This window comes from Hemiscyllium ocellatum, chromosome 37, assembly GCF_020745735.1.
Source record: "Hemiscyllium ocellatum isolate sHemOce1 chromosome 37, sHemOce1.pat.X.cur, whole genome shotgun sequence".
Taxonomy (NCBI): Eukaryota; Metazoa; Chordata; class Chondrichthyes; order Orectolobiformes; family Hemiscylliidae; genus Hemiscyllium; species Hemiscyllium ocellatum.
The window spans coordinates 25,814,337-25,831,180 of NC_083437.1; the positions used below are offsets into that span (position 1 = coordinate 25,814,337).

At 44.9% G+C, this 16,844-nt stretch overlaps 1 protein-coding gene across 2 annotated transcripts in view; it reads left to right on the forward strand.

Annotated features, from left to right (window-relative positions):
• The first annotated feature begins 2,996 nt into the window (after positions 1-2,996).
• Positions 2,997-16,844, forward strand: part of LOC132833770 (tumor necrosis factor receptor superfamily member 1B-like) — a 38,699-nt gene continuing 24,851 nt past the window's right edge. The window contains exon 1 of one of the 2 annotated variants that reach the window (XM_060852311.1): positions 2,997-3,167. In XM_060852311.1, the coding sequence (XP_060708294.1) occupies positions 3,087-3,167 (81 nt within the window). In that variant the 5' untranslated portion in view covers positions 2,997-3,086. The remainder of the gene's footprint in view (positions 3,168-16,844) is intronic. The other variant, XM_060852313.1, reaches the window with a different exon arrangement.

The following is a 16,844-nucleotide window of genomic DNA, read 5'->3' on the forward strand; positions in this document are numbered from 1 at the left end:
GTTTTCTCCTGCATGTTGATTGAAAGTAATATTCATGACTTAACTTTGCTATTTGCTTTAGTATTTTTGATCCTTCCCCAAGACCTCTTCTTCAACCACTCCTTTCCAAGGTATATAGTCAAATTCTCTTCCCAAAACACAGATAAGACATTTTTGATATCAGGAATTAGTCTTGAGGCTCCACAAAGGCTTAAATATCTCCTTGGTGTCTCAGTGGCCAGAATTAGCCAGAGTTCAAAGCAGATCTGACCAAAGCCTTATACCATTTGATCAGTCTGGACCACACATTGTCCCGTTCTGCAATGGAGTCAACTAGTTATTGATGTTGTATGGAAAACTGGTATTGCTGGACATGTTGATCATTGAATCATTCTATAATCTGGATTTTTCTTAATTCCATCTTTCAAAATTTTGAATGGGGTTCTGAAGAAACGTCATTTCAGACTCAAGACATTAACTCTGTTTTTCTCTCTCTCCACAGACCTGCTGAGTTTCTCCACCACTTCAGTTTTGTTTCAGGTTTCCAGATCTGTCATATTTTGTTTTCATTATCAGGGAATTTCTTGTTGAGCATCACTTTGCTTGTGTTTGATCCCATGTAACTATGTTTGATTTACTCATTTTGAGTTTTCCTTTCCAATGTCATTGACCTGATTGCCCCAGCTAGAAACCCTTATTTTCCTGAAGGTCGCTTACCCCAGTGGATTTGGCAACTCCAATATTTCCTTAGAGTTTTCATGAGATCTGGTTTGTTTTACAGAGTCCCTAACATATTCACCTGCTGCCTGAGATTGTTTGCATGTTATGAACAGTTATTAATTTAATGGGATTGCCGTAAATGGGATGGTAGTGTAGTGCTAATGCACTAGACTAGTAACCCACAGGTCTGGATTTGAATTGAGTTCAAATCCCATCATAGCAGCTCGGAATGTTAAAAATTAATTAATCTGGAATACATGCTAGTCACATTAACAACCACCATAAAATTATTGGGTTTTTTGTAAAACCATATTCAGTTAATTTTCAGGCAAAGAAAGTCTGTCATCCTTATCTAGTCTGGCCTACATGTGACTCCAGACTCTCAGCAATGTGACTAGCCCTAGCCTAGCAAACCATGCAATTTGATCAAACAACCAGTAGATAGAAAGCAGAAAACATTGGAGAAACCCAGCAGATCTGGCAGCATCAGCAGAGAGAGAGAAACTGAGGTAACATGTCAAGTCATAGATGATATCAAATCCTCACCAACTCAATTCCAGTTTCTAATTCCCTAATATTCACAGACACCACCAACCCATGTAGAATTTGTTCCTTGAAACCACATTTTGTGCCAGAATTTTGGAAAGGTAAGATTTTCCTGTTTCACTGCAAAATTCTGATTTTGGTGAAACATTGTGCTTCGTAATTATAATACCTCTATTTTGTTAAAACAATCCATCTCCCAGCATGATAGGCATATGCTGTCACGTGGAAAATCTTGCATCTAATTTACAATTGCATCTTGTCACAGAGATGCAAGGTGCATAGTTCCTTGAAAGTGGAGTCACAGGTAGGGTGGTGAAGAAGGCATTTGGCATGTTTGCCTTCATTGGTCAGAACATTGAGTATAGGAGTTGGGATGTCATGGTGTGGCTGTAAAGGACATTGTTTAGGTCACTTTTGGAGTATTGTGTGCAATTCTGGTCTCCCATGCTACAGTAAAGATGTTGTTTAACTTGAAAGAATTCAGAAAAGATTCATAAGCATGTTGTAGAGATTGGAGAGATTGAGCTAAAGGGAGAGGCTAAATAGGCTGGGGCTTTTCTCCCTGAAATGTTGGAGGCTGACGGGTGACCTGATAGAGATGTATAGATTCATGAAGGGCATGGATAGGGTGAACAACCAAAGTCTTTTCCCCAGAGTAGGGGTGTCCAAAACTAGAGGGCATAGGTTTAAGGTGAGCAAGAAAAGATTTAAAAGGGACCTGAGGGGCAACTTTTTCACACAGAGGGTGATGTGTAAATGGAACAAACTGCGAGAGGAAATGGGTGCAGACTTGTACAATTACAACATTTAAAAGACACCTGGATATGTGTATGAAAAGGAAGGGTTAATAGGGATATGGGCCAAATGGGACTGGATCAGTTTAGGTTAGCTGGTCGCATTGGGCGAGTTGGATCAAAGGTTCTAAATAGCTCTGTCACTAAGTCACTCTTTATTTACACACGCTCAGTACATGGAAGCTGACCAATTAACTCAGAGCCACTCCTTGACTGAGGGGAATCCCTGACACTCCTGTTTATGTTCGTTAGCCAGGAATCCCTGTTTGACCCAGGTTAACAATCCCAATCAAGAGATCCACCGACCCACAACTTCCTTCCAATCACTACAGTTCTGTATGACTATTATCTCTCAGATTCCCAGCAGCTTTTAATGAGAGAGAGAGATGGAAAGCAGTGTGGCTGCACCTCCATCACAGGGCAGTCAGAGGTGAGCAAGGTGTAGAAGTCTCACTGGCCTCGACACAACAATTCCAGGCTGTAATTATCATCTGACACCAGTATGTGAGCTCAAGAGGGAGAGCAGTCAGACTGGCCTCAGTCCCAATCTCACTCCTGTACCCAGCCTACTCTAAACCGGCTAGGTCCTGAGAATATCCCCTGCCCTGTCTCCCTCCATTGTTTTTTTTCTCACCAAAATATCTTTGGAGATGTTGGAAGCGGTTTCACTGGTGAGAGAGCTGAAAATGTGTTGCTGGAAAAGCGCAGCAGGTCAGGCAGCATCCAAGGAGCAGGAGAGTCGACTTTTCAGGCATAAGCCTTTCATCAGGGACTCTCCTGCTCCTTGGATGCTGCCTGACCTGCTGCGCTTTTCCAGCACCACATTCTCAGCCCTGATCTGCAGTCCCCACTGTCTCCTCCCTGGTGAGAGACCTTGCTGAGTGACCACGTGCTCCTGGACTGTCCCTCTCATTGGCCCGGCTCCTCCCAACCCGCTGCCTTTCAGTTTCCGAGAGAAGTGAGCACTTTGTACCCGTCCCCCTGAAGTCACTTGTTTATCTTGTGTCTGGTGCTGCCGTGTCCTGCCCACCCCCCCCGGGTTAAACAATGAGCCCCCAGGCCGTTCTGTGGCTGTCCCTGAGCCTGACCTCCGCAGCGCTGATCCGGATCGCCCCCGGGACTGACGAGGTGGGTGTCTGTCTGATCACACACGGTCAAGAGAGGGACAGGGAGAGGGGAGGGCTCCACTGCCCCAGAGAAGACTAGAGACAGGACAGAACCGAAAGGGACCGAGTCAAGAGTGAACACGATTTGGGAATTCGAAAGTGAGAAGGTAGATGGAGAGTTAGACAGAGGTTAAGACACATGGATAACATGTCAAGTGAGAATGGAGGAGCAAATTCCTGCAGATGCTGGAAGCTGGACTGAAAACAACAAATTCTGGGATCGCAGCGTCCATGGAGAGAGAGAGGAGGATAATGATGACTCTTCCTCAGAGTTGGAGTGATGTGTGGAGGGAATGCTGTCCTCCCTGACGCGCTGTGATCTCCCAGCATTTGTTGCTTTCAGTAGCGAATGAGAATATTCAGTGGTTTCTTCGATTGTCCGAGCGGGTGACGGGCTATCCTGTTTCATGCTTGAGATGCTGAATTGAAGTGCTCCTGTGCAGCCTGTTACCGGCAGTGTACGCTTGACAGTATACAAACACATCGACACTCCACTGTCTGCTGCCCAGCATACTGCTCACACTGTCTCCTGCCCAGCATACTGCCCACACTGTCTCCTGCCCACACTGTCTGCTGCCCAGCATATTGCCCACACTGTCTCCTGCCCACACTGTCTGCTGCCCAGCATATTGCCCACACTGTCTCCTGCCCACACTGTCTCCTGCCCAGCATACTGCCCACACTGTCTCCTGCCCACACTGTCTCCTGCCCAGTGTACTACCCTCACTGTCTGCTGCCCAGCAGATTGCCCACTGTCTCCTGCCCAGCGTACTGCCCACACTGTCTCCTGCCCAGCGTACTGCCCACACTGTCTCCTGCGCAGTGTAATAAATGGGCAGTGCTGCATTTTGGAAAGGTAAATCAGACTAATACTGTTAATGGACAGGAACTGGGGAGTGTTACTGAACAAAGACCTTGAAGTGCATAGTTCTTTGAAAGTAGAGTCGCATGTAGACAGGGTGGTGAAGAAGCACAGCAGGTCAGGCAGCATTCGAGGAGCAGGAAAACTGAGGTTTCGGGCAAAAGCCCTTCACCAGGAATCTAGTCTTTATCTAGACACTGATCTTCAGTGTCTGCAGTCCTTTCATTTGCCTCGGAGAAGGCATTTAGCATGCTTGCTTTCATTGGGCAGAATATTGCTTATAGGAGTTGGGAGGTTATAAAGTTTTATAGAGATGTACAGCATGGAAACAGACCCTTCGGTCCATGCCGACCAGATATCCCAACCCAATCTAGTCCCACCTCCCAGCACCAGGCCCATATCCCTCCAAACCCTTCCTATTCATATACCCATCCAAATGCCTCTTAAATGTTGCAATTGTACCAGCCTCCACCACATCCACTGGCAGCTCATTCCATATGTGTACTACCCTCTGCATGAAAAGATTGCCCCTTAGATCTCTTTTATATCTTTCCTCTCTCACCCTAAACCTATGCTCTCTAGTTCTGGACTCCCCGACCCCAAGGAAAAGACTTCGCCTTTTTATCCTGTCCATGCCCCTCATAATTTTGTAAACCTCTATAAGGTCACCCCTCAGCCTCCAACGCTCCAGAAAAAAACAGCCCCAGCCTGTTCAGCCTCTCCCTATAGCTCAAATCTTCCAACCCTGGCAACATTCTTGTAAATCTTTTCTGAACTCTTTCAAGTTTCACAACATCTTTCCAATAGGAAGGAGACCAGAATTGTACGCAATATTCCAACAGTGGCCTAACAAATGACCTGTATAGCTGCAACATGACCTCCCAACTCCTGTACTCAATACTCTGACCAATAAAGGAAAGCATACCAAACACCTTCTTCACTATCCTATCTACCTGTGACTCCATGTTGTGTCTGTGCAGGACATTGGTTAGGCCACTTTTTGTGACGCTGCCAGGCTCGGAGGTTTTATAGAAGTTTATAAAATCACAAGGGGATGTGGATAGGATAAAAAGGTCAAGACCTTTTCTCCAAGGTAAGGGTGTTCAAAATAGAGGGCATAAAGTGAGAGGGGAAAGATTTAAAAGGGATCTAAGGGGCTACTTTATCATGCAGGGGGTTGTGAGCATATGGAATGAGCTGCCAGAGGAAGTGGTGGAGGCTGATACAATTACAATATTTAATAAAGCATTTGGTGGGTATATGAATAGGAAGAGTTTATAGGGATATGGGCCAAGTGCTGGCAAATGGGGCTAGATTAATTTAGGATATCTGGTCGACATGGATAGGTTGGACTCAAGGGTGTGTATTTATGCTGTACAGCTCTTTGACTGTATGACTGTACCCACATGGTGTACTGCCCAGTGTTTGGTATGTGATGTAGTGTGCTGCCAACAATTCCTGGACTGGCTCCTGTAACTGTGAAGCTCTCACCTTCTCAGCTCTGTGGCTGGTGTCATGGTTTGGATACCAGAGAGTCTGTAAGTAGTTACCAGGTTCTGGAAAGGTAACCTTCTAGAGTATGTCTGTGTGACCTTCAAACAGGATAGCATTAACCAGGTGATTATTGACCCAGGGTACAGGGTTGGTATGGACTATTTAAAGAATTTTTAAATGGGCACTCATACTGAACTGGAATTTCTATTATGCAAATTCAGACTGTATTGGTACATGTGCTTTTGAACTTTTCATTTGTGGTTTGGTATCAGATTGGTCAGCCAACCTTTGGCAAAAGAGTTACCCTGGTGGTTAAAATAAGAATCTTTCAACCAGTAACTGCTCAGCCACCATTTCCAGTCTGTGCTGTGTTAGCTGATTGATTTTTAAAATGTCAGAGAGTGAAAAGAAATCTTGACGTCCAATCCAGTGATTCCTTCCTGGAAACGGTGCAGAAGTTGGCTGAGGGTCAGGAGTGGGTTGATGTGAAGCCCCCACAGTTGGATATCGTACTAATACTTGTCCAAGTTGATGGGCAAAACAAGACCCCATAGTTTGAATGCAGGGTAGAGTCAACATCTTCAGGGAGATGTGGAGCTAAACCACAGAAATGAACAGCACCTTTAGGAGGTGGAGGTTGGTTTAGAATGGGAGGGCATAACACCACTGAGCTATCACTAAACTATTAATCCACTGACCTAGGGGACCTGTTCAATAGTGAAATTTGAACTTGACAGTAGTCTGAAATTAACAGTCTAATAATGACCACAAAAACATTGCTGATTGTCTGAAAAGAAATCTAGTTTACTAATGACCAGGGAAGAAAATCTGCTGTTCTTAACTGGTCTAACCTACATGCGACTGCAGACCCACATGAAAATCATTTATTGTTAACTGCCTTCTGGGCAATAAGTGCTGCCCTAGCCAGTGACACCTTCATCATGTGGACGAGTTAAAGGTAACACGATGGGGATGTGGATGTTTATCATTTCTTCCAGGCCCCTATTCAAAGAAGGTTTGTCAATTTTTTGATAAAATGTGATTGTGAAATGAGGTATTGTGATGCAATTGGGCATAGTGCCAGCTTGCCATTGGGGAACTGTGGCTAGGAATCTCTTGTTGCTCAATAGCACGATGTGAACGAGGAAAAGGTAGGTCTCTACCCATTGAGCCTGCTCCGCCATTTAGTAAGATTACGGCTGATTTGATTTTAACCTCCGCTCTATGTTCTTGCATATCTTTGATAATCTTTCATCCGCTTGGTAATCAAACATCTATCCACATCTGTCTTAAAAATACTTAAAGACTTTGCATCCACTGTCTTTTGAGGAAAGGACTTTAAAGGACTCATAACTTTCTGAAAGGGAAAAAAAGTCCTCATCTCTGGTTTAATGGGTGACCCCTTATTTTTAAATAAGACCACTAGTTTCTCTCACAAGAAGAAATGTTCTTTCGACATGCACCCAGTCAAGTCCCTTGAAAATCTTAGACGTTTCAATGAAGCCATCTCTGACTCTTCGAAACACCAGAGGAGATTCTTAAGCATTTTGCTTAGGGTTTTGGGGGTGGGGGTTGCTGAGTAGATGCTGAGTCAGCCAATCATGACCAGTGCAATTTGCCTCAGTGTCGCTAGGTTCATTAGGAATAATTGGTCAGGTTTCCCACTGTCAATCACCAGCCAGAGAGCCCTGCTGGACAATGGATCTATTTCTCGGGCGGGTTGAGAGAGGAATGTGAGTTCAGAATCTAAGTGTCTGGCACTTGTGAGCTGGACAGTCTGTGTCAGCACAATCTGGGTGAGAGGGAGTTTCGTAACTGCTTGTGACCCCAATTATATTTCGCTTGTTCAGCATTCAGGAAACAGAAGAATGGTGCTGTAAATAGAAAGAAAGCAATACAGCACTTTAGCAAGTATCTGACATGTGGTATCTTGTTTTTTTTTCAAAATGTCTTTCTTGTTTAGGCCTGCCTTGAGTGAAATCTGTGGGTCCCACAGTCTCTCACACTCTTACTTTGTGTTTTCAAGGATAGCTTGCATTTCCTGTTTGCTGGAATGTTTGCAAAGCTGAATGGTTCACTCTGAGCCCATTTATATGTTCTCAGTGGACCTTGCTTGCTTTCAGACTCTCATATTAGCACCCAGGTCTTCGCTAATATTGTCTCATCTCATAACTAGCACAAGACTAACACTGTAGGCCACACACTTGACCTTGCCTTTTTATCTCTGTTCCAATGACCAAGACATTTCCCCAGGGTGTGTTGGTTATTATCAGCAAGTGATGGGACTGTCATCAGTCCATTGACATGTTCACCAACAGCACCTTCAGGAGAGGAGGGGGAGCTGTACCCCAGGGAGAGTCAGCACCTTCAGGAGGGAAGCGGGAGCTGTACCCCAGGGAGAGGTAGCACCTTCAGGAGAGGAAGGGGAGCTATACCCCAGGGAGAGTCAGCACCTTCAGGAAGGAAGAGGGAGCTGTACCCTAGGGAGAGGTAGTACCTGGAGGAGAGGAGGGGGAGCTGTACCCCAGGGAGAAGTAGCACCTTCAGGAGAGGAAGGGGAGCTGTACCCCAGGGAGAGTCAGCACCTTCAGGAAAAGAGGGGGAACTGTATCCAAGAGAGTCAGCACCTTCAGCGGAGCAAGTAAGAAGATTGAAAGGTGGTGACAGTTCATTAGATTGACTGGGCCACACTGGCATAATTTTTAGCACAGGAAATGACCTACATATTGCAATATCGAAAATTATCTGAGTATTTGGGAAACTCTCCATCTCCCTTTATTGGTCTCTGTCCCTCTGTCTCTTCTGTGCCCCTATCTTTGTATGGCTCTGTTTCTGTGTTGTCTCTCTTCTATTCCCATAATTCCCTTCCTCTGCAGTGTGAAACACAGTTGTCTTAAGGCCACAAAAACTGCAACTGCCATGGCACCCAATGAATCTACTTCATCTTCTCTTGCATGGATGTGCCACATGCAACATTGTCCACTCGAGATCCCTGATGGAAAGGAGGAGGGGCCAGCACCATGACAACACCACCACCCCCCTGCCCCATCCCCCCAACCCCCCTGCCCCATCCCCCCAACTACCACTTCACACAGAGGGTCCATTGCTGGGAATCTCTGCAGCTGGATGGTAGGATGATTTGCCAAGGTGTATCTGAATGATGACAAAGTTGAGGAAGTGGAGGCTGTGCTGCAGTAGCTCAAACAGGAAGCTCCTCTAGGCCAGTTTGAGAGACATGAAGGAGATGTTCTGGAAATGGCTGAAATTGTGGGATGCAGGATTCCATTTCTTGGGCCACTGTCAAATTCTGGATCTGTGGGGATCTATTTATCGGAAGCTCAATGTGTGCCCGAGCTGTCTCTATCCCCTGGAAATTCTCAGGGCCAAGTACCACAGTCAGGAGGCTTTGGATGGACTTGCTCGTATACTGGACTCTCACCAGTGCTCTAAAGGCTAATTTTACCAGTTTCATCCAGCCCATTCCTCCACTGTCCAGCACATCGCCGAGTCTGCTGACCCTAGCATCCAAAGCCCTTTCCTCCTCCAGTCATTTCAATCCCACAGACAGAGGGCCGTGTTGCTGAGCAGCAGCCCCATTATCACAGGCCTCAGCTCCACTGGGAGAGAGCTCTAGTGTGATGTGGCTATGTCCCAAACCTTAAATAGGTCCAGATCCAGCTAAAACAAAGCAATTCTTGGAAGAAAGAAGAAGTAACTCCATCTGGTTTTCACAAGACTGGTGAGAAAGTGAGTTTTGGAATGTGGGCCATTGGCAACATTACTGGGGAAAGTGGGAACAATGCAGATGGGATGATCTCTACCAGAACCAGGCTGGAACCACGTAACCAGGGAAGTAGAGAGGATTTTAAATTGAATAGCAGGGCAAGAATTCAAATTTGAGAAGATTTGGTAAATCAAAGAGTAAAATCAAGGTCAAACCGAAAGATATTAATGTGGGAAATGATAGACAGACTGTGACAGGAAGGGGTAGAGAGTATGAATCTAAGCGTCAACCAACAATTAAGATAGAATTTACAAACAGACTGAAAGGATAAAGCTAAAAGCTCTATATCTGAATGCAGTAGCATTAAAATAAAGAACTGAGAATGTAAATGGAAATTAATAAGTACAATCTAATAGCTCTCACAGGGACACAGCTACAGGATAGATTGGATTGGCACCTGAATGGTAAAGAAAACTCAGAACAATTGGAAGGGTGGCTTGGTAGTTCATGATGGTATAAAGGTAAGAGAGGGATAACCTAAATAAAAGCAGACAGAACAAAAACCATAAATCAGAGACAAGAACAGAAATTGCTGGAAAAGCTCAGCAGGTCTGGCAGCATCAGTGGAGAGAAATCAGAGTTAACGTTTCGGGTCATGACTCAATCTGAGGAAGAGTCACTTGACCTGAAATGTTCACTTTGATTTCTCTCCACACATGCTGCCAGACCTGCTGAGCTTTGCCAGCAATTTCTATTCTATTCTATTTTATTCACCTAATTTCAGGGAATGAAGATGCTGAAGTGGCTTGGTTAGAAATGAGAGTGATAAAGACAAGAAACCGTTTGTGTGAGTGGTGTACAGATTCCAAACAGTAACCACACAGTAATGTGGGGTATAACGGAAGAAATAAATAGAGCTTGTCAGAAAGATGTGCCGATAATCGTGAACATTTTAATTTACATGTTGACTTTTTTAAAAATACATTCATGGGATGAGAGTATTGCTGGCTCGGCAACATTTATTGCCCATCCCTAATTGCCCAGAGGACATTAACATTGTTCTGGGTCTGGAGTCACATGTAGGCCAGACCAGGTAAGGATGGCAGATTTCCTTCCCTAAATAACATTAAGAACCAGATGGGTTTTTCTTGACAGTCAATTCGTGATCATCATCAGACACTGAATTCCAGCTTTATTTTTAGTTATTGAATTTAAATTCCACCATCGGCTGTGGGGGCGTTCAAACCCAGGTCCCCAAATTTGGATTAACGGTCCAGTGATAATACCACTACACCATCACCTCCCTCCTAAACCAGAAAAGTTAGATGGGCAAATGTAGCCTCTGAGGAGTTCATAGATTGTTTACAGGATAGATCCTTAGAACACCATGTTCTGGAGCTGATCAGTTTTATAAAAGTATGAAAGGGCATAGATAAGGTGAATAGTAAATGGTCTTTTCCCTAGGGTGGGGGACTTCAAAACAAGGGAGCATATTTTTGAGGTGAGAGGAGAAAGTTTTAAAAAGGATATTTTTTACATTGTGCGGAATGAACTGCCAGAGGAAGTGATGGATATTGGTACAGTTACAACTTGTAAAAGACCTTAGGATAAATACATAACTAGGAAAAGTTTGGACCGACATGGGCCAAATGCAAGCAAGTGGGACTAGTATAGTTCGAGAACATGGTCAGTGTGGACTAGTTGGAGTGAAGGGTCTGTTTCCGTGCTGGATGACTCTATGACCTGATATTGTGAAATGAGATAGGTGTAACTTCAATAAAGGTGGCACTAGGTAGCAGCAACCATAATATGATTGAATTTTACATTTAGTTTGAGGGAGAGAGGATGAGTCTGAGATTAAAAATAGGATTAATTAAGAACATCTATGAGGGCTTGAAAGCAGAGCGGGCTATAATGAATTGTCAAATTAGGTTAAAGGCTAAGTCAGTAGAGATGCAATGGCAGACATTTAAGGGGATCTTTCAGAATACACAGAATAGATACTTTCCAATGATTCAGAAAGATTCCAAGGGATGGATGTTGTAATTAAAATGCGAAAGATAATATCAATCACAAGAAAAAGTTTGTATCATAACTTATTTGAATAGGTTGACTAAAAACATCTGCATTGTACAAAGACAGGTGATAGTCGGAAGATTAGACAGAATAATAGAATGAGTGGAAAAAACAACGAAAGTGTTGGTCCTGTAGAAAGGGAGCCTGGAGAATTATTATTAGAAATTAAGGGAATGGCAGATGAATTTATCAGGTATTTTGCATTCCCAGTTACAAATTCCTAGGCATTGAACAGAAACTGAACTGGACTAGCCATAAAGATACTGTGGCTACAAAAGCATGTTCAAATTAGGAATACTGCACCAATAACTCGCCCATCTGACTTCCCAAAGCCTGTCCATTACCCACAAAGCACAAATCAGGAGTATGATGGAATACTCTTCACTGCCCTGGATGTGCACAGCACAACTATAGCTAAAAGGTTTGACACCATCCAGGACAGGCAGTCCGCTTGATTGGCATCACATCCACAAACATTCAGATGACACTCAGTATATACCACCTACAAGGTGCAGAAATTCCCCAAAGTTCCTCAGACTGTACCTTGAAAACCCACAACCACAGCTATCTGGAAGGACAAGGGGCATCGACAAATTCCCCTCCAAACCACTCACTGCCCTAACTAAGAAATACATCACCATTGCATCACTGTTGCTGTCTCAAAATTCCAATGAATGAATTTTTAGAAAGTCTTCACTGTAGAGAATACAATAAACGTCCCACAGGCGGTGATAAATCAGGATATGGAGGGAGGAACTCTGGAAAACCTTCATCACTAGATAGCGACACAGTCAATTATTGGAAGTGTGGGTTTACAAGTTCCTGTGTCTTGACAGATTCATCCTAGAACCTTAACAGGAATGGTCGGTGAGATAATTTTCTAAAACCCTTCCAATTCAGACTCAGTCCCATCAGATTGGAAGATATTGAATGTAACATGTAACTCTTAATTATAAAGAGAGGGAGACAAAGTAGGAAACTGCAAGGGAATCGGCCAGAATCAACTTGGTTTTGTAAAAGGGAAGGCATGTGTGACTGGTTGACTGGAGTTGTTTGAGAAGCTGACGTGCTGCGAATGAAGAGGAACTGGTGTATATATGTACCGTGTTTGATTCTGGAAGGCATTTGTTAAGATGCTATACCAAAGATGGAGTAGCACATTGGCATGAATAAAAGATTGTTTAGCTCGCAGGATACAGAAAGTAGATGTGAACGAGTTTACCAAGCTGTAACAAGTAGTGTGCCACAAGGATTGGTGATGGAACTTCAATGTTTGTTGCATGTTTGTAATTTATGCAACTTATTTATTTATATGACTTGAACGTAGGAACAGAAGGTCTAGTTGCTAAATTTGTTGACGACAAAACAATAAATAGAAAAGTAAGTTGAGAAGAAGACACAAGGAAGTAACAAAAGGATGTTGATAAGTGAATGAGCAAAGATGTGGTAAATGGAATATACTGTGGGAAAATATGAAGTTGTCCATTTTGGCAGGAAGAATGATCTAAATGGTGAAAGATTGCAGAGCCCCATGTAGCAGAGGGACCTGGGTGACATTGTACTGGAATTGCAAAAAGGATAGTGTGCAGGTATTGCAAATAATTAGGAATGCCGATAGAATGTTATTATTTATCATGAGGGGGATTGAATACTAAACTTAGGGAGTCTATGCTTCAATTGTATAGGGCAGTGATAGGACAGCATCTGAAATATTATCCATAATGTTGGTCACCTTAGTTGAGGAAAATATAAATGTGCTGGATGCAGCTCAGAGAGGATTTACTAATCTAAAACCTGGAAGGGCTAGGTTGTCTTGTGAGAAATAGGTGGTCAGGCTCGGCTTGTAGTTTTCGAGGAGGAAGAGGCAACTTGATTGAAACGTTTAAAATTCTGAAGGGTCTTGACAGGGTAAATGTGGAAAGGATGGTTCCTCTTATCGGAGGATCTAGAATTAGGGGTCACTGTTAGGAAACTAGCGGCTGCCATATAAAACAGAGATTAAGCATATTATTTACTCTGAGACAAAAATAGAGATTTCTGGAAAAGCTCAGCTGGTTTGGCAGCACCTGTAGAGGGAAATCAGAGTTAACGTTTCGGATCGAATGACCCTTCCTCTGAACTCAGCGTTCTGAAGAAGGGTCATTCAACCTGAAACATTAACTCTGATTTCTCTTCACAGATGCTGTCAGAGCTGCTGAGCTTTTCCAGCAATCTCTGTTTTTGTTTTTGATTTACAGCATCCACAATTCTTTCACTTTTTATTTACTCTGTGAGGTTTGAGAGTCCTTGTACTTTCTCCCTGCAAAAGTATAGTAGTAGAGTCCTTAAGTATTTTTAAGTCAGAGGAATGTAGATTTTTGTGAAGTAAGAGAGTGTTGAAAGGTTAATAGAGTACAGCAGGAACATGCATTTGAGGTTACAATCAGATTAGGCGTGATCTTGTAGAATGGTTGAGCAGACGCAGGGGTTAAATAGCTTACTTCCTATTCCTGATTTGTAGATTTAGACGGTAAGAAATAGGAACAGAAGTAGGTTTTTCAGCTCCTCAACCCAGCGCCACCATTCAATAGGATCATGTTTGCTCCAGTCCTCCTTCCTGCATTTTCCCCATAACCCTTGATTCCCCGACAAGAATCTATCTATCTCAGCCTAAAATGTACACAAAAAGTCTGCCCCCACCACTCTCAGTGGCAAGGAGTTCTAAAGACTCGCAATCCTCTGAACAAAGAAACTCCCTCCCACATCTCAGCCTTAAATTAGCACCAGTTTATTTTGAGACTATGCTGTAAAGTCTTAACCCTCCCATTAGGGGAAAGATCCTATCAGCATTTATCCTGTTAAGCCCCTAAGAATCCTATATCTTTTAATGTGATCACCTCTCATTCTTTTAAACTCCAGTGAGGAGAGTCTCAACCCATTCACCCTTTGCTTATAAGATAATCCCTCCATATCAGGGACCATCCAAGTGAACATTCTCTGAGCTGCCTGTATTTATATAACATCTTTTTTTAAAATAAGGGCACCAAAACTGATTTTAGTACCCCAGATGTGATCTCACCAGCAACTCATACAGTTGCAGTAAGATGACTGTACTGTTATATTCCAAGTCCCTTGAATTAAGTGCCTACATTCCATTTGACTTTCGTGTACAATACCCCAAGTCCCTTTTGTGTGACAGCTTTCTGAAGTGTTTCCCCTATTTAAATAATATTCTGTTCTTTTGCCCTACCTTCCAAAATGAACAACTTCACATTTTCCCACATTATACTCCATTTGCCCACTTTTGAACCAATCAGTACCTCTATTAATGGGTTTGTATCTATCTGCACTGATAAAATAAAGATAAAAAGTAGGGAGGAGGGACTTGGGGGAGGGGCGATGGATTCAGGGTGAGGACCAGTTCAGTCAGTCGAAGGAGGGTGTCAGTGGAAGGGTACTGGTTGGTGCGGCGGGAAAGGAAGAAGCGGAGGGCTTTGAGGCCTTCGTGATGGGGGATGGAGGTGTACAGGGACTGGATGTCCATCGTGAAGATAAGGCATTGGGAACCGGGGAAGCGAAAACCCTGAATAACTTCTCTTTCCAATCCTCCCACTTCCTCCAAACTAAAGGAGTTGCCATGGGCACCCGCATGGGCCCCAGCTATGCCTGTCTCTTCGTAGGATATGTGGAACAGTCCATCTTCCGCAACTACATTGGCACCACCCCCCACCTTTTCCTCCGCTACATCGATGACTGTATCGGCGCTGCCTCGTGCTCCCACGAGGAGGTTGAACAGTTCATCAACTTTACCAACACCTTCCATCCCGACCTCAAATTCACCTGGACTGTCTCAGACTCCTCCCTCCCCTTCCTAGACCTTTCCATTTCTATCTCGGGCGACCGACTCAACACAGACATCTACTATAAACCGACTGACTCCCACAGCTACCTGGACTACACCTCCTCCCACCCTGCCCCCTGTAAAAACGCCATCCCATATTCCCAATTCCTTCGTCTCCGCCGCATCTGCTCCCAGGAGGACCAGTTCCAATACTGTACAGCCCAGATGGCCTCCTTCTTCAAGGACCGCAGATTCCCCCCAGACGTGATCGACGATGCCCTCCACCGCATCTCCTCCACTTCCCGCTCCTCCGCCCTTGAGCCCCGCCCCTCCAACCGCCACCAAGACAGAACCCCACTGGTTCTCACCTACCACCCCACCAACCTCCGTATACAGCGTATCATCCGCCGTCATTTCCGCCACCTCCAAACGGACCCCACCACCAGGGATATATTTCCCTCCCCTCCCCTATCAGCGTTCCGCAAAGACCACTCCCTTTGTGACTCCCTCGTCAGGTCCACACCCCCCACCAACCAAACCTCCACTCCCGGCACCTTCCCCTGCAACCGCGGGAAATGCAAAACTTGCGCCCACACCTCCTCCCTTACTTCTCTCCAAGGCCCCAAGAGATCCTTCCATATCTGCCACAAATTCACCTGCACCTCCACACACATCATCTATTGCATCCGCTGCACCCGATGTGGCCTCCTCTATATTGGGGAGATGGGCCACCTACTTGCGGAACGTTTCAGGGAACACCTCTGGGACGCCCGGACCAACCAACCCAACCACCCGGTGGCTCAACACTTTAACTCTCTTAGATTAGATTAGACTTAGACTTACAGTGTGGAAACAGGCCCTTCGGCCCAACAAGTCCACACCGACCCGCCGAAGCGCAACCCACCCATACCCCTACATTTACCCCTTACCTAACACTACGGGCAATTTAGCTTGGCCAACTCACCTGACCCGCACATCTTTGGACTGTGGGAGGAAACCGGAGCACCCGGAGGAAACCCACGCAGACACGGGGAGAATGTGCAAACTCCACACAGTCAGTCGCCTGAGTCGGGAATTGAACCCGGGTCTACAGGCGCTGTGAGGCAGCAGTGCTAACCACTGTGCCACCGTGCCGCCCACTCCACCGAGGACATGCAGGTCCTTGGACTCCTCCATCGCCAGAACATAACAACACGTCAGCTGGAGGAAAAGCGCCTCATCTTCCGCCTGGGAACCCTCCAACCACAAGGGATGAACTCAGATTTCTCCAGTTTCCTCATTTCCCCTCCCCCCACCTTGTCTCAGTCTCAACTCTCGAACTCAGCACCACCTTCCTGACCTGCAATCTTCTTCCTGACCTCTCCGCCCCCATCCCCACTCCGGCCTATCACCCTCACCTTGACCTCCTTCCACCTATCACATCTCCATCACCCCTCCCCCAAGTCCCTCCTCCCCACCTTTTATCTTAGCCTGCCTGGCACACTCTCCTCATTCCTGATGAAGGGCTCTGGCCCAAAACGTCGAATTTCCTGTTCCTTGGATGCTGCCTAACCTGCTGTGCTTTAACCAGCAACACATTTCCAGCTCTGATCTCCAGCATCTGCAGACCTCACTTTTTACTTGTATCTATCTGCAGTTGATTACCTGTGCATATGTGTGTTAG